We start from the raw sequence: 27844 nt of genomic DNA, 5'->3' as shown, positions 1-27844 counted from the left end.
ATTGGGTGGGGGCGGTGGCGGCGGCGGGGGGGGGGGGTATAATTCCAAAACTTTCTCTTTTGCAAACAATTTATTTGTGGGGAAGCTGCTTATGGTTGAGCATTCTACAGGTTCTCTGTCCCCAAGCAACTATTTGGTGAAGGAAAGGATGCCGTTGGGTGGGACATCAGGTAGGAAGGAGAATCAGTCAGTGAATCTCCTACATTATCCCGGGAAGACACACCGAGAACACAGTTGGGTCTAGATTATTTCACAGGTAACCCAGCCTAATATCTGAGTTTAGTTCCTTCCTGATGCACCACTGCCGGACAACCCCAGAAAATTTTGAGGCAGCCACAGTCCCATTAGATAGACAAATGGTCTGACTCTGAATTAGGCAGTTTCCAGTATTCCTGTGGTTTTCTTCCTCTCTTCTCTTGGCAGCTTCCTATGGTTTCCCCAAATTTGTTCAGGAAAGGCACAGAGACTCTTGAGCAGAAATGTGGGGTACCCACATGAATGCAGGAGAAGAGTAGGAAGATAAAGTAAATATTCTGGTAATGTCTTGGTGGGGAAATGACAGGGGAAAGTGATACCTGCCAGCAAGTCCAGGTAACCTAAGAACCAACAGAGCTACAAATTCCTCTGTCATTTAAACCTTCCTTTGTGTTAGCTGCTCTCTGTTGTTCAGGTCAGGCCTCACCACAATAATGTAGCATTTAGGGGCAAAAATACAAGCCAGTAACCCAGCACCAGAAGCAAAGATGGAGAAGATCTCCACAGCGACCATGTATTTTCCTCTGGTGCTCAGGTAGGTTGGAATGAAGGAGAGCCAAACACTGCAGAAAACCAGCATGCTGAAGGTGATGAACTTGGCTTCATTGAAAGTGTCAGGCAACTTCCTGGCTAGGAAGGCGACTGAGAGGCTAACAGTGGCCAGGAAGCCCATGTAACTCAAAACACAATAGAACATGGAGACTGACCCTTCATTACAAAGAAATATGATTTCTTCAGGCATTGAGTGCATGTCCACATCTGGGTATGGGGGAGAGGTTGCCAGCCAGAGAAGACAGATCCCTACTTGAATAATGGAGCAGGAAAAGACAATGGAATAAGCCAGTTCTTTGCCTACCCATTTCCTCATATTGGATCCTGGTTTGGTAGCCATGAAAGCCAAAACCACCAATATGGTTTTGGCTAAGATGCTGGAGAGGGCCACAGAGAAGACAATGCCAAAAGCATTTTGCCGGAGAAAGCAAGTCATCTTATTAGGTTTTCCAATAAACAACAAAGAAGAGAGGAAACACAAGAGGAGGGAGATAAGGAGACCATAGGTGAGGCTTCTGTTATTGGCTTTGACTATGGCTGTATTGCGATGCTTAATGAAGATGCCAAGCACCAGAATTGTGATCAGAGAGAATAAAAGTGCAGAGGATGTTGAAACAATGGCCAAGTTTTCATCAAAGGCTAGGAAGTTTGGAATCTTAGGAATGCATAGATCCTGGCTGCTCTTTGGAAATTGATCTGCTGGGCAACTGACACATGTTTCCATGTCTGAAAACAAACAAAGAATGCATGACAATTTTAAGCATCCAATACTATTCTTAAGGATTTCCTCATTGAAATTTTAGGATAGTATTTTCTATCTCAAAATGTTTAAGAACTTCTGTATGAAATCTGGAATTTTCTACATGGGTGACATCTTTTTTACTGGTTCCCTTCTCTTTTTGTTGTAACGACGTCGTGCATAGCAAAATTAAAAATACATTATTGCAGAAATCTTTGGAGCACAGAAAGGCAAGATTAATGGGACTTTCAACCTTTTGTCAAACAACCTAAGTCTTTCAGGAGAGACCACCACTTCTATTCCACCCTAACTTTGTAGAAGTTGGAGGTAAAATAGACTTTCCATTTTAAAATATTTTTAATATGTTTTAAGGATGGAATTAAATTGATACTAACTACAGTGGTGCCTCGCAAGATGAAAAGAATCTGTTCTGTGATTCTCTTCATCTAGCGGTTTTTTCGTCTTGCGAAGATAGCCCATTGAAGGATTAGTGGATTAGCGCTATTAGCGCTATTAGCGCTATTAGCGGCTTTTAGCTGCTTTTAGCGGTTTATCTGCTGATCAGATCAGCTGATAAGCGGCTTAGTGGCTTAGAAAAAGGGGGGGGAGGAAAAAAACCAGCAGGAACTCGCAAGACATTGTCGTCTTGCGAAGCAAGCCCATAGGAAATTCGTTTTGCGAAGCACCTCCAAAACGGAAAACTCTTTCGTCTAGCGAGTTTTCCGTCTTGCGAGGCATTCGTCTTGCGGGGCACCACTGTATAAACAATGACAACAACACATCTATTTAAGTTAAGCCTTCCCTCCTCCATCAGTTTAATGACAACAAGTTTGCCAAAGAGTTCAGAGCTTATTAAAATAAATTGGTATATCCTAAAATGACATCTCCCACCTTTCTCATTTGAGATCATTCCTTCTGGACATGGATCACAATCATAACAGCAAAACTTCCTTCCTTCCTTCTTTTTCTTCCCGTATCCAGGATGGCAGTTGTCATTACATATAGAAAGAGGTGGCACCTATTCAAAGATATAGGAAGAGTTTAATATGAAGACAAGGTTTGGGTGAATTATTTCTGTTACTTCTTGTAGGGTCATTTGAGAAACTAGTACTAGGAAACCACCCCATGGCTTTGGGGTTGTAGTGTCCCAATATGGTCCATTCTGTTTCCTGTGCTATTTATTATATCAATGAAACTGTTAGGAATAATATCCTAGAATCTGGCTCATGGTATCATCTGGATGCTGATGATGTGAAGTTCTACCTTTCCATTCCATTGGAATGAGAGGAGGTGGTGAAGGTGCTGGACAAGTGTCTGAAGACAGTGATGGATGGGATGGGGGCTGAATCCCTATAGAAGAGAAATACTTTGGATGGGTGGTTCCTACATTTGACCTCTGCAGCAAGAGCTTCTTAAGTCTGGGATACTCCTTGATTCTATCTCATCACTGGAGTCTTAATTATGGAATTTCATGGCCTGTGCAGTTATTTCTGTACCTCAGTGAAGACTCTGTGCCATTTAATTCTGTTCTCATTAATGGTGAACTCTTTGCCGGAAGGGGCCTGAGGGTCCCACCTTCCCACTTTGACTCTGATGTAAGATCTATTTGGGAATGTGACCAAGTTTGTAATATCCAAGCCAGCTGCCAACTCTCCATATTCATTGAATTTAATTTCATCTCCAGCACTGTTGTTGAACGAGATTCTCTGCAGGAATGAGTGGAGCTAGGTGGAAAGAGAATCAAAAGGTCAATACAGCATTCTAATAGTCTGATTATGATTGTTGAAGAGCTTTCCTAGATGGTATTAAATCCCTTTCCTCTAAGAGTTAAACACTTCAGTTTACAATGGAGAGCATCCTTGTTTCAATTCCCCATATGGGAAGACTAGGAAAACATGAATCATTATAAATTCAACAGTTGACAGAATTCTATAAATAAATGTGAAAGAGTTAAGGATATAGACCTGCTTGCTTGGGACCTGCCATTGTCAAGATCCAAGAAAGGGAAGGAATTTGAGAAGTCAAGTAAGAGCTCATGCTCTCATGTTCATGTTCTCAAACATCATGTTCCCTGAGCGTAGGAATGGAATATGAGAACATCTGACTGGACCTTCCATTAGTTTCTGCTGTCAAGATGTATGAGAAGGAGAAGGGTGTGACTATGGCCTCACTGAATGCAAAGCTCCACAATTGTGCCCTGTGCAACAGGTGAAGCATTCTTCTGGCTATCTCTCAAACTCTTTGGTCCTTGTAGCATCCGAAGCATCATTCAGTGAGGGAGAGGAGGGGGAGAAGGAAGATGAAGAGCCACATTTGTCCCTCGCCAGTAAGTACAGCAATTCTTAAGATGTTTTTTTAAAAATTGTTTTTCTAGAGGCTATTCTGGCTTTAAATGATTTTGCTCGTATGTGCAACTGCCCCCTGTAAAATGTAAATTTGTTGCTTATGAAAGTCTGTGCCATCTAAAATCTGTTTACTATCATTATAGGAAATATTCTAATACTCTTTCTAATTTCTGAAGTCCTTTTCTGTTATTTCTTTACTGATAATTAAATGCTTACTCCCATAATGGATCAATGAAGTGAATGCTTTGTAAGAGAGAATGTTACCTGCCAAGGTTCTACATATTGAGGAGAGAGTTTCTCCTTAGCATCTCTACTCTTGTGGATCGCTCCAGCCAATCGCTTGCTATTTAAGGCATGTGCCAAAGCATAGACAGCGTTATAGATACTATAGCTGTGGCCAGTCATGCTCATTTCAAAAAATGGTGCAGGGAGGCTCTCCAGCATTTCTTCTCCAGTACACATGTGATCATTGAATATTGAGAGAGTGGAATTTGGAAATGAACAACTGAATGCATCTTCCCAGAAATCTTGGATAAAACCATCTGTCTCTGTCCAATAAGGACGTATACTCCGAAGAAAGTCTTTAAAGTTGTGAATTTCCTTGGAGGCAATTGCAAAGGATATAGCACCATGGAGCACTTGTATATTAACATTTAATTTTTTTTGAAGGCTATATAATATGAAATCAAGTTGGGCTGTTGTAATCCATACTTTTCCTTCACGTGACTTCTTTTGAGGAAATAGTAGCGGAGTGAACTCCATTATGTTTAAAGCACTTGACAACCATATATTAAATCTACTTTCTCCATATACAAGAACTGCACTGGCTTTGCTGGTTGTGAAAGTTGGTAACAAAATCTTTGAGTCATACAGCATTTTTAGTAAGTTACCATTATAATGCAGATTGAGTTCAACTCTTTCTGTGAATGCTGAACAGATTCCATTCTTGAAAAACATGGGTTCAATTGTCTGCAAGAAATGTTCTCCAGCTTCATCAGCTGTAGTCATGAGCCCAACCCATTTCCATCTGAAATGCAGAAGTAACTGGATAATTCCCTGATACTGAAGGTCTTCATTGGGGACCATGCGGTAGAAAGAAGGGATCTTGGTTTGATCATTTATGCCTTGTTCAAATGAACCATATGAAATCTAGAGAAGGGAAAAGGCAACCATATCCAAGTGCAAAAAAATTCTCACGTTAATAAAATTTCTTTGAATATCAATAGAAAACCTCTGAATCCCTACTGTACAAAGTTTGGGGACAGCACCAACCTCAATTTGCATAGATAAGAAAGACAATCTTGCTCAATGTTTTCTGCATATATTATTATTATTATTATTATTATTATTATTATTATTATTATTATTATTATGGCGTCATCAGATCTTCATACTTGTACACATTGATAGTCTCCAAGAACAGGGGAGCATTTATCGTGGCTCATGTTAATATACTGTAGGTGGATGAATCAACAAAACTCCAAGGTGGAGGTGGAGCAATAGAAATTGTTGATCATGCTCTTTTGCTCTCTAACCTTTATAGGGATTGTAGAGAGAGGTTGATTCTCTATCTACTTATAACTCTTTTGGGAAGATATCTTGGGGAATCCTGAAGATCTCTGTTCGATTGTATATGTTATTCTTCTCTGAGCACAATGGACCACATCATATAAAATATCAGTAAAATACAGAAATACCATACCAAACACTTTCAGCCAAGGTTAAAACAACAAAGAATGAAATCCAACAATGCAGGAGAACAGCCCAATATAGACACCACTATATAACTCTGCAGAAGGCCAAATGCTGGAACAATAACAATAAACAGTGTTTTCAATTAGCTTCTGAAATTAATAATGCTGGATAACATCCTAGTTCCCTAGGAATGGAATATCTTGATTTTTAGTGGGAGGAACTTTATTAATTAACGTCTTGTGAATTATTTATGCATTTGTCTTTATTAAAATATTTTTTTATTAAAGATTTTCCTCATTTACAAAAGCACATGCATTGTCTCTTTCTTCATGTTGTGTTTTCTATAGATCAGTTACATTTGTTGTGAGACATTGGTGTTATATGCATTATAGGACTGGGAAGAAAATAGGCGGGGAGAGGAGAGAGGGTGTGGGGTGGTCAACCTTATGTTCTTTTACTTAGTGTATGCGTGAGGTTTTTATTTCAGCGACTATGGCATGAATAGTTTTCTTCTTTTCTGTTCAAAACCCATATTCTACCTGTGGAATCTTGAAAAGACCTAAGACGTTTGCCATGCACCAGGAGGTATCAGAGCTAAGTCCCCCAATGATTCCTATTACATTTTTCTGGACGCCACACCTGTAGTTGGGAATAAAGTGACGTGATTTAAAGATCAGGTCCAGGGTGGTTCGGTAGCTCATCTTTGAATCATAATAATTATCATAGATATGGAATCCCAGTGAGACATTGGGCAACATCCTGGGATTCTCGTTGATCTCATCAACAGCAAAGACCAAAGCAAGGATGTGCTGGTAAAACTTTGTCATCACTCTGCAAATGAATTGAGTTACTGTTTAGTGGGAAAATTGCAGAGTGCGCATAATCTAGATATGAGAGATTCACTTGCCTTTCTGTAAAGAGAGGACACAACCAGAAAGGTTTATACATTTTTTAGACAATACAGTCATACCTCATGTTACGTTTGCTTCATGTTACGTTTTTTCAGGTTGTGTCCCGCAGCGACCTGGAAGTACCAGAAAGGGTTACTTCTGGGTTTCACCGCTCGCACATGCGCACAAGCGCACAAGCACCAAATCACGCCGTGCACCTGCGCAGATACGGTGCTTCAGGTTGCAGGCTTTTCATGTTGCAAACGGGCCTCCAGAACGGATCCCACTCGCAACCAGAGGTACCACTGTAGTATTATACCGCTGTGTCAGAAGAATATACTAAAGTGCCTGTGTGCCTGGAGATTTCTAAAAAACAAAGTTCTAAAGCTTTCATTCCAAATCAATCCAAGCTATTTTAAGTCAGATACAACATTTAAGGAATAAAAAAACAAAAACAAAAAACACTGGTTACTTACATTGGGTTATAAATGAAGGCTTGGGAAGGGTGTATATCGAAGGATAAATTGGGGACTATATAACAGATATGAGATGCCATTGCACCAATGACCAGGTCACCTGGCTCATACCACTCGTGTGGAACATGAACAGGATTATTTGTTGTGCATTTAGCACTTTGTCCTTGGGACACTATATTGGGGAGCAGCAGGAGCAACATCCTGACGGCAAATACTGTTGTATGCATGGACACCCTTGCTTGTCTCTAAAGTATTATTCTTCTCCTCTACCTGATCTGAACAAGACAAATTGGGTAGCAGCTGACTCTTTCAATTTGGCACTGTAAGGGACACGTATTCACCTTATTGTCAACTTAAAGACTGTCACAACAGAAAGCCTCAGATGCCAAACAACATACAGTGATTTGATATGAAAGGGGGAAACTGATAACCGATAGGTAACAAAGCCCAGCCTCTCTCTCCTCCCTAACCATAGCTGCCTATGAAGCGCTGGGGAGCTTATAATCATTTCAGACTTGCCTGTTGATCCTTTTTCCACTCTGACTTCTGGAGCCTTCGCCAGGTGAATTGATTATTGTAATTTTAATAATTACAGGGGAGAATATCAATTGTGCAGTGCTTTTGGAGTCTATGGTGTATAAGCAGTAAGCAGTGTTTTTTTCTGGTGGTACTCAAGGTTATGTAGTACCGGCACCTGTTTTCCCGGGTGAAAAGCACTGGTTAAAAATGTGGCATTTAGTGTAACAACTTCATGGTGAGTGCACTATTTTTCTAGAAGAAAAGCACTGGCAGAAGGGGAACTGCCAATGTAATCATATTTGTCACACTATAGAATCTTAGATAAGGAATGAACCTACAGTCCACTCCCTATGAACGCCCTCTTATTGCAACATTAATCCTGCCCCTTGCTTAGGAAATAGCAAGGGAAATAAATCAATATAATTTATGAACACATGTTTGCCTGCGTCTCAGCACCTTTACTCTGAGGGGAATTATTTGGTTGTCTCCCTGGGGTTACAGGATGTTTATAAAATGTTTTCTCTTTCCATCCTGCCCATGTTCAACATGCACAACAGGAGAGTCTCCATAAATTCCTTCATGACGATAAAGTGATCAGCTGCAATGGATTAAAATGTAGAAGGGACTTTCAAAGGCCTTGATATCAGATGTACCCATGGTGGAATTTCTGTAGTCCTTTGGAGGAAAGGTAGCTTGGATGACTCTTCAACATATTTGTTTTGTTTTACTCTGACAAACTGAGTAATGTAAATCAGATTCAAGGTTGTTTTTGTGTTAACATAGGGGTGCAAAACTAGTGTTTGTTCATCTAGTGTGGTTCAGAGATAGTTTGAAAGGGATTTTAAGCATAAGATAAAGGTAAAGGGACCCCTGACCACTAGGTCCAGTCATGGCCGACTCTGGGGCGCTCATCTCGTTTTATTGGCTGAGGCAGCCGGCGTACAGCTTCTGGGTCATGTGGCCAGCCTGACTAAGCCGCTTCTGGCGATCCAGAGCAGCGCACGGAAATGCCGTTTACCTTCCCGCTGGAGCGGTACCTATGCACCTATTGCTTCTGTGACAATGCTGGGGAATTCTATTGCCAGAGCCTTCACTCAAATCTGGATTTACTTGCAAAAAAATGGCTTGGACTCATGTGAACACATGATGCTGCCTTTTACTGAGTCAGAAGCACATTGATCCACCTAGCCCAGAATGATCTACTCTGAGGCCCCATCTACACAGAGGGGTTTAACACTCAATCCCAGGGAACTCTGGGAATTGTAGCTCTGTGAGGGGAATAAGGGTCTCCTAACAACTCTCAGCACCTTTAGCAAAAACCTGTAGCAGTTTCCCTCAGTATAAACGTATCTGCAATCCATTTCCCCTTATATAATGCATTTTTGTAGGTTATTTTCACTAATATATTTTTCAATGCACATGTTAACCTAGCATGTGCATTGTTGCACACACTACATGGTAGTATTTAGGGTTACCATATTTCAAAAAAGTAAAATTCCGGAGTTTTTGTTGAGTTTTTGGGGGGAACAAACCAAAATTGCTGGGGAAACACCTCCCCCCATAGTGATTTTTAGCTTTTGGAGCTGTTTCCGCTGCTTTCCCCATCACACTTTCCCAGACATTTCCCCAATTCTGCAAAAATCCCCCCTGACACCATTTTTACACCCGAAAACTAGGACATGTCAGGAATTTTTCTGATGTATGGCAAATCTAACTGCATTGCAAAATTCAGAGAAGTGAGAATTTTGAATGAATGGCTGCATTTTGGTTTGTGAGTTGTGCTGGGAAATGTAAATTAGGTAGGTTTGCCTTCAGATGTGAACTGATCCAAATTTCTCCTCCATTCCTAGAAGTAGCCTGTGCTCAATTTGCCAGCACCTCTACTATCACCAAACATCCAATCCACTTCCATCCTCATGCTTGCCTACACCCCATCTCATCCATCAAATGTACCTGCATCCAATATTTCTGCTTATTAAATCCTGCTCATTGTGTTCTGTCCAGTGCTCAGTAAAGGGATGGCATAGTGATGTGTATTTACCATTTCTTTCTCCGTTTTTTCTAATGGCAGCTGTGGAGGAAGAGAAGAATTTCTGCTTTTGTTTGATCTTCTTGCTTAGGTGCTATACCTTCTTACTTAGGCTCCCATGATCTGGAACACAACCACTATTAGATGAAGAAACCCAACCTGACTGTGGGGATTCAGTTCACTCTCTCTGGGTTTTCTGATGTTCTGGAGCTCCAGCTCCTCTTTTTCCTGCTCTTTCTTTTCATCTACATGTTGACTCTTCTCGGAAACATCCTCATATTCCTCACCATCTGGTTCAGCCCTGTGCTCCATTCCCCCATGTACTATTTTCTTAGCGAGCTTTCCATCCTGGATGTGCTTTATTCCAGCACCACCGTGCCCAAGATGCTGACCAGCTTCCTGACTGGTTCCCAAGCCATTTCCTTTGAGGGCTGTGTGGCTCAGCTCTATGCCTTCCACTTCTTTGGAGGCACCGAATGTTTCCTGCTCACTGTCATGGCATATGACCGCTATGTGGCCATCTGTGACCCTCTCCGCTACTCTGGGATCATGAGCAACGTGTCTTGCATCAGACTGGTGACTGCAACCTGCCTGGTGGGGGCACTTCATTCGACTCTTCAGACTGTGCTCACGTTTCGCCTCCCTTACTGTGGGCCTTACAAACTTGACCACTATTTCTGTGATGTTCCGCCCTTACTGAAGGTGGCCTGTGCAGAAACCTCTCTGAATGAGACCGTGGTCACAGTGAACATTGGTGTTGTGGCACTGAGCAGCTTTGCTTTGATCCTTGGTTCTTATATCCGCATTGCCACCACAATTCTCAAGATGCGCTCCGAGGAAGGGAAGAGGAAGGCCTTCTCCACCTGCGCGTCTCACCTCACTGTAGTCCTCCTCCTTTATGGCCCTTGCATAATCATTTACATGCAGCCATCCACCAACCACTCCGCCCTGAACATTGTGGCCCTCTTTTACACATCTGTGACACCTGCCCTGAACCCCATCATCTACACCTTGAGAAATGAAGAAATCAAGAAGATGGTGAAGAAACTGGCATTCAAGAAGGTGTTTTCTTGAAGGACAGCAATGCAGCTCCTGTAGACAGAAGCACCATGAGTTGGGATGAATTGTACCTCTATGAGTTGTCGCCACTGCTAATCTTGCTCAGAGTAGAACCTCTGAATGCCAGTTGCTGGGAATCACAAGTGGGGAGAGTTGCTGTTGCGCATAGATCTTCCTGTGGGTTATTGGTTTGCCATTGTGAGAACAGGATGTTGGGCTAGCTGGGCCTTGGGCATGATCCAGTAGTGGTCTTCTGATGTTATGTTCTTAATGGACATGACTATATTTGCTCCAATATTTTCAATGGGTCTATTCTGAGCATAACTTTGTTAGATACAACCCTATGTCTATTTGTGGGGGGATAGTCGTGCCATGAATACTACTCATATTGATCCAGAGGAGAACTCCAACGTATAGTTAGCAGAGTAAAAACTTAGCTGCAGGATTCCCCAAAAATAGACCAGAGGCAATTAATATTTCATTCAGCAGAGGTTTATGGCTACTGAAGGCAAATGGTGACAAATCCAATACAGTGGTACCTCGGGTTACATACGCTTCAGGTTACATACGCTTCAGGTTACAGACTCCACTAACCTAGAAATAGTACCTCGGGTTAAGAACTTTGCTTCGGGATGAGAACAGAAATCGTACAGCAGTGGCACAGTGGCAGCAGGAGACCCCATTAGCTAAAGTGGTGCTTCAGGTTAAGAACAGTTTCAGGTTAAGAACAGACCTCCAGAACGAATTAAGTTCTTAACCCGAGGTACCACTGTACATTCAGGATTGGCACTGTCCATAAGAAATCCAGTTGCAGCAGACTTAACTTAAACTTACAGTAACTTATAATAAGACTGAAACCTTAACACTAAGTAAGCATACTATATACAGAACACCATACCAGAAGGAAAGAGAGATAGAAAGGTGAAACCCAGGCTCCTTCTGGCCTTATTATTATAGTCAGCATGACCTTGACAGAAAGAAATAACAGAACCATTTTAAGCCAGCCGTACTCAGCTTCTCTGAAGGAATAACCCAAACATCAGGAACCAACATTTCTTCTTCTCCCCCCCTCCCTCTTTATTTTTTCTTCTTTCTTCTTTTCTTCGTTTCTTCTCTTTTGTTCCTTTTTTCATATATATGTGCTTATTTGAAATATATATGTATGTATGTATTTGTAACATTTTGCTTATATTTTGTAACAATTATGTTAAATAAACAATAAAATTATCCAAAAAATAGAAAATGAAAAAACACCACTTTATTTTTCTGTTATTAAACCTGATCTCATTCTAAAATGTTATTTGTTGTATTTTATGACTGAATGTAGTAAGACAAGGTATCTGATGAAATCAGAAGTCCTTTGGAGAGATAAAATACTGCATGGAAACAAATACAACAAAACTCTCATTTCTCACTGGTAGTTATTATTCTGCACGAATGATGCAAACACCAGTAATTGCTCATTAAACTTGGTGTGCAGATCCTTTAAGGTACTTTTCCTTGGAGTCACCAAACTGATGTCAAAATATGCTTGGGGAGAATTCTCGTCTCCCATGATGAATAAGAACCAGAGATATGGTGAGAAGAGGGTTCATAACTCCCCCAGCTGGTATACTCAAACCAACCTTGAAATGTGGCTGAGGAAGACATTTGTTTTGTCCTTGTACATTCTAGAGCTTCTCGTTCAAGCGTCTTGCAACTTCTGAAGAAGATGCAAACACTGGCTCCTTCTCAAGGCAGCTAAGGAAGCTGCATGGGTCATTGACTTGGATCAACCCTCTCTAAAAATATAGGGAAATCTATTTGTCAGAGTATTTGCAAGTTGCAAGAATATTGTGCACGTGAATACAACTAATCTGACATTCAGTTTTACCAGCACTTCAAATCCTTCCAACTGGAAATTTCCAAAGTTGAGGGACTCATGTTCTTGTAGATCACGTATTGACTTTGATGCAAGAGTCATTGTCTGGAGACATTCTAGAGCTCTTATAAAGACAGGGAGATCTTCTGCCAGAGAGATACAGCTATGTTCTGCATTTGAAGGCCAATGCAACTGATTTTTGCCGGCTTATTTGTGGTTCAGGTAAGTTCAAATACTGCCGACTGAAAAGGTCCATAGTTAAGAATCAATGTTCTCATAGCTCAGTATGTCTTTAAGAGGGCTAGCTCCTCAACCCAGATATTTCAGGGTGAGAAAACACCTGATCTGCATATTGCTCCTAATTTGATTAGGGAGACTATGCTGTGGGAAGTGGCTGTGGGAAGTGACTGTTGGAAGAAAAGAGAAGCAAACCTGCCTAGTTTCAACTTCCTGAAATAAAAAGTGAAGGAAAACACAGCTACCCATCAAAATTGGCTATTCTCTGTATTTCACAATGCTGCTCTCTAACCAAATGCTGTGTACAAAAATGCACATATTAGGGGGAAGAGTGCGTAGAAATGCATATATTAGTGAAATCAATATACAGAATGCATTATGTTAGGCAAAATTATTTGCGTGTCGAGGTCCCCAATACACCCCAAAGGAAAACACAATTGACACTTAATTTTTGTTTAAATTTTTTGGCATAACTTTGGCCACAACTTTATTCAAATACAGCAATGTGAGTGGTTGCTTAGGCATTGGTAGCACTAACTGACCCCCGCACGGGGACAGCTCTGACATTCGCACCCCCCGCGAAGTCAGGAAGGGTAAGTCACCTGGGGAGAGAGACGGGACTGGAAACCATGCCTCACCTCTCCCCAACATGCTCCCAGGGGCTTGCGTGGCCCTAGCCCCTTGCCAGGGGGTTTCAGACAAAAGCATGGGGGAGCCCCTGGGTTCCTTTAACAGTAAAACCCTTCAGCAGCAGCAGCAGCAGCAGCAGCAGCAGCAGCAGCAGCATTTTGGAGGGGCAGGCACAGCCGAATCCATACCCCTCCACCACCAGCAGCATTTTGGGGGGCAGGCACAGCCGAATCCATACCCTCCCAGCAACCAATTCCAGACCAATGCCTAACCGCAAACCTTACAAGTTGTGACGATTTGCTACGCGGTAGGCGAAAACCAAGTGGCACACACTAATCAGCCAAATGGCAAAATTCCTACCAGGCCCCTGCCCCAAAGCAGATGACCCCATGACAGGCAATAGCAAGGTCAAGCAAACAGCCTAACATTAGGGAAGGGATTGGGAAATTTTGGAACAAGAAGGAGATAAACTGAAATTACAGAGTCATGAGAAATTAAAAACAAAAGTACGAGATTGGCTCCATTATTTTCAAATAATGGAGGTATATAAACAAGACAGGAAAATTGGCTTCCAGGTGGAGAAATCAAAATTAGAAACAGAACTGTTAGAACCCAATGTTAAGAATTTGTCAAGAATGTATAACTTGTTGCTGAAGTGGAATACACAAGACAAAACAGTTAAATCAGCTATGATTAAGTGGGCACAGGACATTGGCCACAACATTATGTTTGCTGACTGGGAATGGTTGTGGAACACCGGTATAAAATTTACGGCATGTAATGCCTTAAAGGAAAATATTATGAAAATGATCTATAGGTGGTACATGACCCCAGTCAAGCTTGCAAAAATCTATCATTTGCCTGACAATAAGTGTTGGAAGTGTAAAGAAACTGAAGGTACTTTCTACCACCTTTGGTGGACGTGCCCGAAGATCAAGGCTTTCTGGGAAATGATATATAATGAAATGAAAAAGGTACTAAAATGTACTTTCCCTAAGAAACCAGAGGCCTTCCTCTTGGGCATTGCTAACCAATTGGTGTCGAAGAAAGACAGAACTTTTTTTATGTACGCTACTACAGCAGCAAGGATACTTATCGCAAAGCATTGGAAGACTCAAGATCTACCCACTCTGGAAGAATGGCAGATGAAGGTGATGGACTATATGACATTGGCTGAAATGACCGACAGAATCCGTGAACAGGGGAAAGAGACGGCGGACGAAGATTGGAAGAAATTTAAAACTTATCTCAAGAAATATTATAAAATTAATGAATGCTAAAATGTTGAGGTTTTTAGTAAGAAAAGGAGATTACAGCGACAAAAGATTAAGTAAAAGAAAAGAACAAATAAGGGACAAATTTGACAAAATTAAGTTTAGGATTTGCTGAAACAATTTTGGAAATTGGGATGTAGAAAGGGGAGGTTTGGGGGAGTCAGAGAAGTGAGGTTTATGAAAAAAGGAGATGAAATTATACATGTTTGTTTGTTTCTTTATTTGTTTGTATTGTTTATAAAAATTTTGTAAAATCAATATATTTTTTTTAAAAAAAACATTAGGGAAGGGAGGGCGGGTGATCCGAAGCACGCAGCAAAAGAGGACGTCCGTTGCTGCGTGCCTTGTATTTATCAAATAGGGCTGTCAGTCACTAAATGGCAACATGTAATTTTCCCCAGTAACAGCCCGCCCCTGCTTACGAGTTGGCCAAACCATCTGCCCAGAAACAGCAAGGTGTCTTGGAATCCCCAACCGCAACACGTGCTCTCCATGATGGAGAACACGCTTTGCCAAAATGTGTGTATTAGCCAAAATTGCATGCAGAATTCTGACTATATTTGGAGAAATGCTGGTGAATTTCCATGAGGATTTTTTAAAAATGTAAATTGATGTGGAAATGTGGCAAACTGATTGGAAAAAATGAAATGTAGATAAATCAAAATGGACTGATTAGTTTCTCCTCCTCCTCCTCCACTTCCCCTCCTCAAAATTCTCATTTTCTTCCCACATTCAGGTGTGTGCCATTAACAACCACAACAATCAATTGAAGGTAGATGGAGAAAGACAACTTCACTCTTGTGATTAAATTCACCCTCCTGGGTTTCTCTGAAGTCCAGGGTCTTCAGATCTTTTTCACTCTCTTTCTTGCCATTTACCTCTTGACGTTGCTCGGGAATGCCGTCATACTCTTCACAATCCGCCTCAGTCCTCAGCTCCACTCCCCTATGTACTACTTCCTCTCTGAACTGTCCCTCCTAGATGTGTGTTACTCCACTACCACCGTTCCGAAGATGATGGCTGGCTTCATCAATGGCTCTCAAAGCATCTCTTACCAGAGCTGTGTGGCTCAGCTTTACTTCTTCCACTTCTGTGGGGGCACAGAGGGCTTTCTCCTCACTGTCATGGCCTTTGATCGTTATGTGGCCATATGCAACCCCCTTCGCTACTCTTCCATTATGAGCAAGATGGTTTGTGCCCAGTTCATAGCTGGAACGTGCCTTGTCGGGACCATCCATTCTACTATTCAGACCGTCCTCACTTTCCGCCTCCCTTACTGTGGCCCTTATGAGCTTGAGCACTACTTCTGTGATGTCCCACCTTTGCTCAAAGTGGCCTGTGCTGACACATCGATAAACAAAGTTGTCATCATGATCAATGTTGGCGTGGTTGCCCTCTGTTGCTTCATCTTGATCGCGGGCTCCTATGCACATATTGTTGCCACCATACTGAAGATGCGCTCGGAGGAAGGAAAGAGAAAAGCTTTCTCCACGTGCACAGCTCATCTCATCGTGGTCTTGACTCTCTACGTCCCTTGTGTCCTCATATACTTGCAGCCAGCCACAACCAACTCGGTTCAGAAGGTGATGTCCATTTTCTACACAGCTATCACCCCTGCACTAAACCCCATCATCTATTCCTTGAGAAGTGAAGAAATCAAAAGGGCAATGAAGAAACTTGTATTTAGGAAGGTATCTTGCTGAATGAAAGGAAAGGAATGAAGCAGAGAGAGAGCTTGCCAAGTGGTGAGTTCAAGTAAACTGGTCACTATGTAGCCCTCATTACCAGTAGCCACCAATTGCTGTATCCTCCATCAACTTCTCCAATCCTATTCTAAAACCATCTTTGTTGGTGGCTCCCACCATGTCCTGTGGTAGCAAATTTCGCAGTCTAATGGAGTGTATGGGATGATGAATACCCTTCTTCCATCTTGAATCTCTTTGCTTTCAGCTTTGTTCCATGGCCCTGGATCTAGTACTATGAAAGGGGGAGCAAACTGTTTCTGTCTGGTTCAGTCATAATCTCTTGACCTGACCTACTTCATGGGTTGCTGTGAGAATAACCGTGGTGGGATGTTTCATCCTCTCTACCCACCCATCCACCGTTTTTTGTGAAACTGAATCTTCCACCTGCCTCTTTCTACACATCCCTGCTTGAACACTGAGGACTTCAGGGGAGTTACAGTCATTTGTCTCCCATAATTTGATGGCACAGCTCATATTCATGAAACATCATGCATTCAATATGGTGGGTTCAATTTTGTGGAACTGAGATGAGACAGGGCCACTCCCTGATGGAACTTCTGGAGACTAGTCGGTAACTTTAATTTCAGTAAGAATTTAAGGTCATTTGTGATTTTATAGCTGGCTTGTAATGGAGTTTGTCTCTGTTGTATTTGTTCAGCTTATTGTACACTGCTTAGAGACAATTGCAGTTAAGTGGTATAAATAATAAATAAATAACCCGATTAATCCAATTCTGCATTAAGACATCTACTTGTATCTTGGCTGGCCCTGGCACAGTATCATATGTGCTAAAAATCTAGCTCTGCTCTGCTCACCACCTATCATCTTGCTGAAAGTTTTGCTGCTGTTTATGGGTCTGTTTATAGATTATTGTATGACTTTTATTGTAATGTACCATTCTTTTTAATTTTGTGTCATGCTTTATGCTCTCGTATTCTGCAAGTTGCTTGGAGCCGCCTTATGTGGGTAGCAACTAATAAACTGAAATAATAATAACAATGGTAATGTTGTAAACCACTGTCATATATATTTTTATACAGATAGATAGATAGATAGATAGATAGATTGTAGTTCGAGGACCCGATCCCCACTTTGTGGAATGAAGACACACGGACACAGTGTATAAGGTTAATGGGCAAGAAAAGGCCACAACTTTATTGATTACAGCAAATGAGAAGGTATTGGCTTAGGCATTAGACCACGACAGATTGACTCCACCCACTTGGAGAGGGGTGAGTCTGAAGAGGGTTTATTCACCAGAAGGTGGAGCCTGTTGATGCCAATACAACTATAAGCTCTCCCCTGATGTCACCGAGGGTTGTGCTGTAGCACCCTGCTTGTGGTTAACGCTTAGCTGGAATGAAATATTCAACGCAGCAATAGAGAAATTAAAATAATAATTTATTTGTCAGACAAATAAATGATAGGCACAGTGCTATATGGTTACCAAAGCTCTGCCCCCTCCAGCCCTGATGGCCAGCACTTATATTTCCTCAGCCCAGCCCCCTTGCACCTCCTTTGGCTGCCTCTGTCCAATCAGCCTGGTTGAAATTCCTATTGGCTGTTTGCTAGAACCAATCATAAAAGATACACCCATTTCCTATTACCTTTTATGGGAGACAAAGAGCTATATTTCCTTCTATCCATAAATGGCAGACAAGTAGCCATATATCTCACATTTGCCTTGACAAGGCACCTTAATTACCAGATCACCTTTTGCCCCTGTTGCCCCTGCATTCCAAAACAAATGGCTCATGGTATTAAATTCTATCTAAACAGAGATCTTGGGTTCACATTCTCACACACCATCAATGAAATAAGAATCTAACATAAGAATCTAACATTTCTTACTTTCTAAATCCTTTGCATAATTACATTAAGCCAACAAATCTCATACATAATATAGATAGCTTTTTAGAAGAAAAGGTCTTTGCAAAGTAAAAAAGGAACTCAGTAAAAACAGCTTCAAAAGAAGCCTCTTCAGTTTACACCCCCCTTTCCCAGCCAGCTGCTTTTCCCATTAGCTCTTCCCAAAATTTATTGCCCTTTAACTCTCTCAGTATACCTTAAAGCTTAGGAAAATATGGCTAGAGTCTGATGGGAGGCACATGGTATTATTTTCTGTTAAACAATAAATCTTACTATTTACCAACTCTTAATTAGTGTTTTTGCAGCTTGATTGTATTCTGTAATATGTAAGGTCAGTGTAACATTTGCTCCCAGCCTGTAATTCCCTTTTACAACTTTGAGAAACTTGTCTCCTGCTACTGCTATAAATCGGGGGGGGGGGGGGTTGTTCAGGAGAGCAGGAAGATAAACAACTACCAAAGTACTTAGCCAGCTGGTTTCTGCCTGGCATGAAACATACAAACATTTGCAAATATATCTTTAAGCTCATTTTAAAATACAGGCCTTGATCAGATGCTTCAGTGCCATGGCCCCCCGCCACACAGGCATCGGACAGGATCCACGACTGCCGGATTCCTTTAACGGAATACCCAAATTTGAAGGGGCCACATCTAGCCCTTCCACACACCAACAACACATTCCAATGCCTAACCGCCAAATACCAAGAAAGTTGTGACGATTGCTACGAGGCAGGCGAAAAAACCAAAAGGCCTAATAGTGGGTGACTCGCGGCGGGAATGGGAAAAGTGAGGCAGAATGGCTGGCGCGGCAGTGTCTTTAACCGCACTCCACTCCCCCTCCAAGCCGCCCAGTTGGGCACTTACCTGTGGGCATGGTGCGCCAGCCAGGCGAGTGGGGCAGGGGGCATAATGCCCTCTGCGTGGCACAGAAATCGCGTCCCACCCACAACACCTCCCCTCCTTGAGGAGGAGAGGCCTAACAACAACTCCTTGTGGTTGTTGCTATGGGAAAACTACTGTATTAGGAGTCAGAAACTCTTGCCAATCTACCAGAAGATCTTCCTTTGCCTTCTGCTCACCCCTGTTTATGGATTTTAAGCCTGTGGGCCATAATTATATTGATTATTATTGATTTTATGTAAGCCACTAGACCTTTTCAACTGAATAAAGGGGCAAAAGGGCTGTAGGTCTACATGTAGTTTGGTGGGTAAGAACATAAAAGCCTGCTGGATCAGGTTCATAGCCCATCTACTCCAGCATCCTGTTCTCGTAGAGACTAACCAGAAGTTCAGAGGAAATCGGCAAATGGGACCCAAGCACACAAGCACTCTGTCCCCTGCTGCAGTGTCTGGCAACTGGTATTCAAAAGCATGACTGCCTCTGACTATGGAGGAAGAGCATAGCTATGATGGCTAGTAGATCATAGATAGTCTTATATGCTGTAAATTTGTCTAATCCTCTCAAAGCCTTCCAAGTTGTTGGCCATCACTGCCTCTGGTGGCAGCACTTAATTTTTTTGAAAATACAATTTTTATGATTTTTTTCATTGATAACACTCCAATTTGGGCCACATTATTACAATATCAAATCATGCCAAATCATAATGCAATTTATAAAGCCAATTATACATTCCAAATTAAACAAATTGGGTGACTTCCCGTGCTCTGATCATGGCAGCACTTTAATTGCATGGTGTGTGAAGAATCACTTTACAGTCGTACCTTGGTTCTCGAACGTAATCCGTTCCGGAAGTTCGATTGACTTCTGAAAATGTACGAAAACCAAGGTGCGGCTTCCGATTGGCTGCAGGAGCTTCCTGCACTCAATTGGAAGCCGAGGAAGCCAGATGTTCAGCTTCCAAAAAACATTCACAAACTGGAACACTTACTTCTGGGTTTGCAGTCTTCAGGAGCCAAGACGTATGAGTACCAAGGCATTTGAGAACTAAGGTACTAAGGTTGATGGATCTCAACCAAAACTCTTGCTACCAGCTGCCGTTTAGTTGTTTAGTTGTGCCCGACTCTTCGTGACCCCATGGACCAGAGCACGCCAGGCACTTCTGTCCTCCACTGCCTCCCGCAGTTTGGTCAAATTCATGCTGGTAGCTTCGAGAACACCATCCAACCATCTCGTCCTCTGGCATCCCCTTCTCCTTGTGCCCTCCATCTTTCCCAAGATCAGGGTCTTTTCCAGGGAGTCTTCTCTTCTCATGAGGTGGCCAAAGTATTGGAGCCTCAGCTTCACGATCTGTCCTTCCAGTGAGCACTCAGGGCTGATTTCCTTAAGAATGGAGAGGTTTGATCTTCTTGCAGCCCATGGGACTATCAAGAGTCTCCTCCAGAACCATAATTCAAAAGCATCAATTCTTTGGCGATCAGCCTTCTTTATGGTCCAGCTCTCACTTCCATACATCACTACTGGGAAAACCATAGCTTTTACTATACGGACCTTTGTTGGCAAGGTGATGTCTCTACTTTTTAAGATTTATATACAGCAGAGTAAAGCACAGCTTTGTACAAGTTGCTTTATGTACAGACTATTCGACTATTCAGACCATACACAGAAGATTCAAACTTCTTTCCAAACTTCTTTCCAAACTTCTTTCCAAACTTCTTTCCAAACTTCAGCACTCCAATACTCCAACAAGAAAACTGCTTTGTCATTCTCCTTATAAGGAAGAACTCAGCCAATCACCATCTGTTGCTAGGCTTCCTTATCTCCAAGCAGTCTTTCTCACATACTCCGTTTAACTTGGCTTGTTGCCAACCCACTAACTGTTCACTCCAAAAGCTGCTAGAAAACCAAAGTCTCAACAATGACTGTATTTTCTTTGTTCTTTGTCTAGTTTCATTAGATGCCCATGAGTTCTAGTGTTATGACAGAGGGAGAAAAAAACATCTGTGTAGGCGAGACATGTCTAGTCATGGAGAGAACCTTTTTTTGCCCTGGGGGCCTCTTGTGCCAACGCAGGAGGAATCTGTTGAATTGGACTTCATCTCATATGCTGGTGGGAATGTAAAACTGATAGCTATTTGAGGATTTCCCTAATTCAAATCCATTACATCATTAGTTTGTGGAGTGAATGCTGCCAGTTCTCTACTGTCAGGGCTTGGGAAGTCTATTCCTCCCCTTGTGACAGCAAGAGGTAGAGATAACAAGGTAGAGTCCACTAATCCAGAATGCGGCAGCTAGACTGGTGATTGGGAGCGGCCGCCGAGACCATATAACACCGGTCCTGAAAGACCTACATTGAATTGTGCTCAGAAACGTACCAAGAGCCAATGTAGGTCTTTCAGGACCGGTGTTATATGTTGGTGTTGACCTTTAAAGCCCTAAATGGCCTCAGCCCAGTATACCTGAAGGAGCGTCTCCACCCCCATCATTCTGCCCGGACACTGAGGTCCAGCGCCAAGGGCCTTCTGGCAGTTTCCTCACTGTGAGAAGCAAAGCTACAAGGAACCAGGCAGAGGGCCTTCTCGGTAGTGCCACCCGCCCTGTAGAATGCCCTCCCATCATATGTCAAAGAGTTAAACAACTACCTGACATTTAGAAGACATCTGAAGGCAGCCCTGTTTAGGAAAGTTTTTAATGTGTGACATTTTAATGTCTTTTTAATCTTTGTTGGAAGCCACCCAGAGTGGCTGGGGAAACCCAGCAAGGTGGGCAGGGTACATTTTTTATTTTTATTTATTTATTATTATTATTTCATTCATAATAGCGAGAGACAAAAGAGTGCAGCAAGCCCTAACAATGGTGTTGCTCCAGCTCATCCCTTCCTCCCTCCTTCCTAGCAACAGCATTTCCCTTTACGGTGGTTTATCCTAACACTTCCCAACTCATCATTCTTATCATCCTCATCCTTATCCTCATCATCACTTTTAATTTGTATACCGCCTTTCTATCTTGCAGTACTCAAGGCGGTTTACAAGCTGAAGAAACAAAGAATGTACACCTTATAACAATCTAATGCAATACAAAAACATAGCTTTAAAATAAGCAATCTACATCAAATAAAGTAACATTCAACAATAATTAGAATAGTATAGAATAATAATATCAGCATAAAAAAATTAAACAGAAACCCACTCTTAACAATTACAATAAATAATTTCAAAACTGCAACCAATAAAACAACGGCAAGCCACGGTACATAAAATAATACAATACAAATTCAGAAGCAGAGACTGGAGGGTGGGGCAAGGCAGGTGGAAGAAGGCCTTGCCTGATGGAGTCTCTCCCCTCTTCTGTTCATCTGTCTCTGAGCTGTGACCTTCCTCAAACCCCTGCTGTAAATCAAGACTACATTCCTCCTCTGCTGCAGCATCAGAAGAATGTGTGTGTGTGTGTGATCTCCACCATTCCTCCTCCATCTCGTCCTCTTGAGTCCGATCCCTGACATCTACTGAATGATGCAACTGACCGTGTGTTTTAAATAAGTCTTATGTTATTTATGAACCTCATTTTTTGTATTTGTTTTAATCATTGATGCAATCCCTGGATTCGGTTGGAGAAAAGGTGATTCATAAATGCAATATATAATGTAACAGTAATAATATACCACCACCACCTCCTCCTTTTCAATACCTCTCATTATAGTTTGCCAACATGAGATATCATTATAGATTTACAGTGGTACCTCGGGTCAGTGGCGTAGCGTGGGTTGTCAGCACCCGGGGCAAGGCAAGTAATTTGCTCCCCCTAACCCGTGGATTGCACCCGGTGCGGTCGGCCCCCCATGCTACACCACTGCCTCGGGTTACATACGCTTCAGGTTACAGACACTTTGGGTTACAGACTCCGCTAACCCAGAAATAATACCTAGGGTTAAGAACTTTGAATCTGGATGAGAACGGAAATTGCGCGGTGGCGGCAGCGGGAGGCCCCATTAGCTAAAGTGGTATCTCAGGTTAAGAACAGTTTCAGGTTAAGAACAGACCTCCGGAACGAATTAATTTCTTAACCAGAGGTACCACTGTATTTTGAAAACAAACGAAATCCCTACCCACTAGTTGGCTGTGGGTGATCCTGAGGGAAATAGATTGATGTTATGGGAACTGGTGGTGATGAAGCCTGATGACATAAATTGCCATGATACTACCATCTAGGACTGGGTGAATCCCAGAACCATTGGTGCAATACCCAAGACAAAGGGAGGGTTATTGCTATGCTCGCGGCATGCATTCTGGAGTGACTTTGGATTAGAGATTATTTTACTGTAACAGGAGAATATTTTTGTCTTCTATGGTTTCAGGTTAAAGAGATACACAGGTTGCTCATATGTCGCAGTCAAAAAGAGTACAATCTGTGTACCTGCATACCCAAATAGTTGAGCTATACACTCATACAGCTATTCATCTATAATGTTCAATGAGTGTACAGTGTGTACATGTGTACACAACAGCATAATTGTACAGATCAACAAGTGTAGACTCTTTCACATAGAAACTTGTACGTCTATCTCTGTTCAGTGTAACATGTGAACAAGCCTAAGCTGAGAAAGGATTGGAGTTCTTTTCTCACCTTGGCATTGACTTTATGATTAAGAGTGGTGGCTGTCTTGAAATGCAGAGAAGGAAGACTAAGGAAACACTGAAAAGGACTGCGGCATAAAATAAAGAGAGCTTCAATTTCAGCAGGCTACAGAACATCTGACATTACATCAAGCAGAAAGGTAAGATTTCGTGATGGGATGAGTTCAACATAGTTAAGCATTATGAGACATAATCTAGCACCAGGACCAGCTTAAGGTGCCATTTGCTGTTTATCCTGAATGTCTTTGGCCAGTCCTGCTAGTTTTCTCCAGTTCTGCATGCTCTTCTCTCCTTTGCCACTGTGAGGAGAAGTTTTGATTAACCGCAGTTTGCTGTGCCATTAAAACCTGGACAGACTGTAGTTACTCTTATCTACCAATAGAAACAAGCCAATGACAAACCACGGTTGATACAAATTTAATAAATAATAATTTTTTAATTAATTTTACGTAACAACAACAGCAACAACAGCATCAATTAATAACCAACTAGGTTTTTGCTAACCATCGTTAACCACAGTTAAGGAGTTTGGATGGCACAGGAACGTAAGGCACACTAAACATTGGTTACTCTAAATCAGAACCTGAAAGAACCTGAAGCATCTTATCTCCACCTTATGCCTATACCAGAGGAGAGAAAAGGAAGATGTGTGTACATTCTTGAAACACCATACCACAATTTGGTGTTTTCTCTGAACACAGTCAATATCTAGAACTATTGAGCTTCAGAACCTAGGGAACGCCATTCTGCTGAGATAGCTTATCATCCTTTCCTGCATCAGCTCCCCAGAGTCTCAGGCCAGTAAAATTTCCCCCATTGATTTCCTGAGATTATTTCTGCAGGTGACGATTTCAGGGTCTGAACCAAGGGATATATTCTGTTTCTGAGTGAATATTAATTCACCTTTCATCTTCAAGAAAGAAATGGAACCAAAATGGACACATTCCAAATTCAAATTGTTTTGCAAATTCTGGATCTGAGAACACTTGTTTGAGAATTGCCTCCCAGACTGAAGATTGCTTGTGAGATTGGTGTGCCAAGCCAATTTGTATGGCAAGCCAGTGCCATTTTTGTTTCTTAGGATCATACAGAGCTGTTATAGTCTGTGTCAGACCTGGGTGGCTCTCCAGGGTTTTAGGCAGGACGTCTCTCCCAGACCTACCCAGAGATGCCTGGGATTGAAAATGAGACCTGTTTTATGTAATTCCTGGAGAATAGCTGGAGTGAGTTACATACCTCGGGTTACATACGCTTCAGGGTACAGACTCCGCTAACCCAGAAATAGTACCTCGGGTTAAGAACTTTGCTTCAGGATGAGAACAGAAATCGTGCTATGGTGGCAGCAGGAGGCCCCATTAGTTAAAGTGGTGCTTCTGGTTAAGAACAGTTTCAGGTTAAGAACAGACCTCAGGAACGAATTAAGTACTTAACCAGAGGTACCACTGTAGTAAGTTACAGAGACAACTTCTGCTTTCAGTTGTAGCCAAGGTCTTCTGAAATCGGAGTTACAAAAAATTAACTTGTGTTTTGGCTGCTGTACAAAGCTATAATACAAAAACCTGCTAGTGAAAAATGAAATCCTTAGAAAAAACAAACCAAAACAACCTACTCTTACAGCTCAAACAACTTTATTTGGCAATCAGTACTATGATCTATTTGGCAATCAGTACTATGAATGCAGGTGGCGCTGTGAGGGATGCGGGTGGTGCTGTGGTCTAAACCACAGAGCCTAGGGCTTGCCGATCAGGAGGTAAGCAGTTCAAATCCCTGCAACGAGGGGTGAGCTCCCGTCGCTCGGTCCCAGCTCCTGCCAACCTAGCAGTTTGAAAGCATGTCAAAGTGCAAGTAGATAAATAGAAACTGCTCCGGTGGGAAGGTAAACAGCATTTCCGTGTGCTGCTCTGGTTCACCAGAAGCGGCTTAGTCATGCTGGCCACATGACCTGGAAGCTGTACGCCGGCTCCCTTGGCCAGTAAAGCGAGATGAGCGCCGTAACCCCAGAGTTGTCCACGACTGGACCTACTGGTCAGAGGTCCCTTTACCTTTACCTTTACTATGATTTTCAGCAAAATTAATCTCTGAGCATAGCAGTCCAACTAAAAACTTGAACACCTAGTTTGAAATTCATATAACTAATGGTCTAGATCAGGGGTCTGCAACCTTTAAGACAAAAAGAGCCACTTGGACCCGTTTCCGAAGGAAAAAAAAAACTGGGAGCCGCAAAACTCGTCATTATAAAAATAACTTTTTTTGTCACTTTTTAAAATTATTTCTTCGTTTGACCCCTCAGAATTACTCCTCCTCATAGAAATAAACGTTAAATTAACAAGTTACCTTTTTGTGTGTGTGTGTTCTTCACTCCCCTTCAAAACAGTGACCAGCGTACATGCCCCCTTTCAATGCAGTGACCAGCGTACATGCCCCTTACAGTGTAGCGGGCAGGCGGGCGGGAAGGTGACATCGGGACGGTGCGTGACTAACACACGCACTGCCCCCATGTGACGTCACAGCCAGTACAGCGCCCGCCACAGTGGGGAGTGTCAGGGCGCACAATGCGCCTCCTCCCCTTGCTAGTATCTGCTCCGGAGCCGCAGCAAAGGTGTAAAAGAGCCACATGCGGCTCCGGAGCGGGTTGCAGACCCCTGGTCTAGATGTTTGATATTCCATGTGGAAATTGAGGGTACGGTTTGGAATCTGCCACCCACCCGCAATGTTAATTTTATCTGTACTTTCATTTTATCTCCTAGAAATAACCTAAGTGGTTGCAAGTAATTTTATCCAGAACTGAGCAGTTGATGTGGCATGCCAACCCCTTCTCTCCCTTGTTTGGATTTTGCAGTCTAATCATTAAGAACGCTAAGGTGAACATTAAGTTACATGGAGTGTGAAAACCAAACGGGACAGTACCATTTCGTCATTGTCGGGTTTCCTTATCCCCGTGAACTACGAGTCCCATTGTTCCTCTTCTTCTTGCTCATCTACCTGCTCACCTTCGTAGGAAACCTCATGATCCTCTTGGCAGTGGCATTTGAGCCCAGGCTGCACAAACCCATGTATTGGTTCCTTTGCCACTTGTCCTTCTTGGATATGACTGTCTCCTCAGTGGTGGTACCCAAGGTGGTCGCTGGGTTTCTTGAAGGTGGTGGGGTCATCTCCTTTGGTGGTTGCGTGACCCAACTCTTCTTCTTCCACTTCCTGGGCTGCACTGAATGTTTCCTTTATACCGTCATGGCCTATGACCGCTTCCTGGCCATCTGCAAGCCGCTCCGTTATGGCACTATTATGAGCCATAAAGCTTGCCTCTGCCTCTCCTTTGGGACCTGGTTTGGGGGCTTCTTGCACTCTATGATACAGACCACTCTCACCTTCCACTTGCCCTATGGCCATGGGGACCAAGTGGGCTATATCTTCTGTGACATCCCAGCTGTGCTTAAGCTGGCCTGTGCTGACACGGCACTCAACGAGATGGTGACCTTTGTAGACATTGGCTTCTTAGCCATGACCTGCTTCTTCCTCATCCTCACATCCTACGTGTACATCATCTCTGCAATCCTGAGGATCCGTAGTGCTGAGGGACGCCGCCGAGCATTCTCCACTTGCGCTGCTCACATCACAGTTGTCATAACTTACTATGTTCCCCTTGTGTTCATCTATCTGAGACCAGGGTCTGAAGACCCACTGGACGGAGTGGTGGCTGTGTTCTACACCACTGTAACCCCACTCCTGAATCCCGTCATTTATACATTGAGGAACAAGGAGATGAAGTGTGCATTGAGAAAACTGTGGAGCAGGAAGATGTCCTCACCAATTGAATGATTCCCTGGGCAACTAATAGGATTTCACTGGCCATTAGCTGTGTTCACTCAGACAATATGGGGAATGTTATCTTTTACTATGACTAAGCCATTTTTCACCTTCTCACCCCTTGCCTTTTCCTGTAAGACCTATTGCAGTCGTTAAGAGTCGTCAACAGGCTCATCTCAGCTATCTGCCAATCTCCCATTCCCACCACCCTTCTGAGTAATACCCCTCCCCACCTTCTCACTATATAGAAGGATCTGGCAACTTCTGTTTCAGTGTATCTGAAGAAGTGTGCATGCACACGAAAGCTCATACCAAGAACTAACTTAGCTGGTCTT

General features: G+C 42.5%; 3 protein-coding genes across 3 annotated transcripts; 2 read left to right on the top strand and 1 right to left on the bottom strand.

The window, feature by feature from the left end:
* Window positions 1–631: 631 nt before the first annotated feature.
* LOC310692592 (vomeronasal type-2 receptor 26-like) lies at window positions 632–7152 on the bottom strand (the record flags this gene model as incomplete). Its single annotated transcript, XM_083473535.1, has 7 exons — window positions 632–1533; window positions 2438–2564; window positions 3043–3270; window positions 4156–4234; window positions 4955–5040; window positions 6126–6417; window positions 6953–7152. The coding sequence occupies 7 exons, from the start codon at window positions 7150–7152 to the stop codon at window positions 632–634; spliced, it is 1914 nt and encodes a 637-aa protein (XP_083329661.1).
* LOC310692590 (uncharacterized protein) lies at window positions 3799–27521 on the top strand (the record flags this gene model as incomplete). The annotated part of the gene is made up of 4 exons (XM_083473533.1): window positions 3799–3872; window positions 15298–16252; window positions 16965–17002; window positions 26579–27521. The coding sequence occupies exons 2-4, from the start codon at window positions 15338–15340 to the stop codon at window positions 27519–27521; spliced, it is 1896 nt and encodes a 631-aa protein (XP_083329659.1). The 5' UTR covers window positions 3799–3872; window positions 15298–15337.
* On the top strand, window positions 9645–10574 carry LOC310691437 (olfactory receptor 10G4-like; the record flags this gene model as incomplete). The annotated part of the gene is made up of 1 exon (XM_083471229.1): window positions 9645–10574. One exon carries the CDS (start codon window positions 9645–9647, stop codon window positions 10572–10574), a length of 930 nt encoding a protein of 309 aa, XP_083327355.1.
* Window positions 27522–27844: the final 323 nt, after the last annotated feature.

Source organism: Podarcis liolepis, assembly GCF_965112155.1.
Source record: "Podarcis liolepis genome assembly, chromosome: 13".
Lineage (NCBI taxonomy): Eukaryota > Metazoa > Chordata > Lepidosauria > Squamata > Lacertidae > Podarcis > Podarcis liolepis.
Note: the sequence above shows the minus strand (reverse complement) of the source record. Positions and strands in the feature narration are given on the sequence as shown.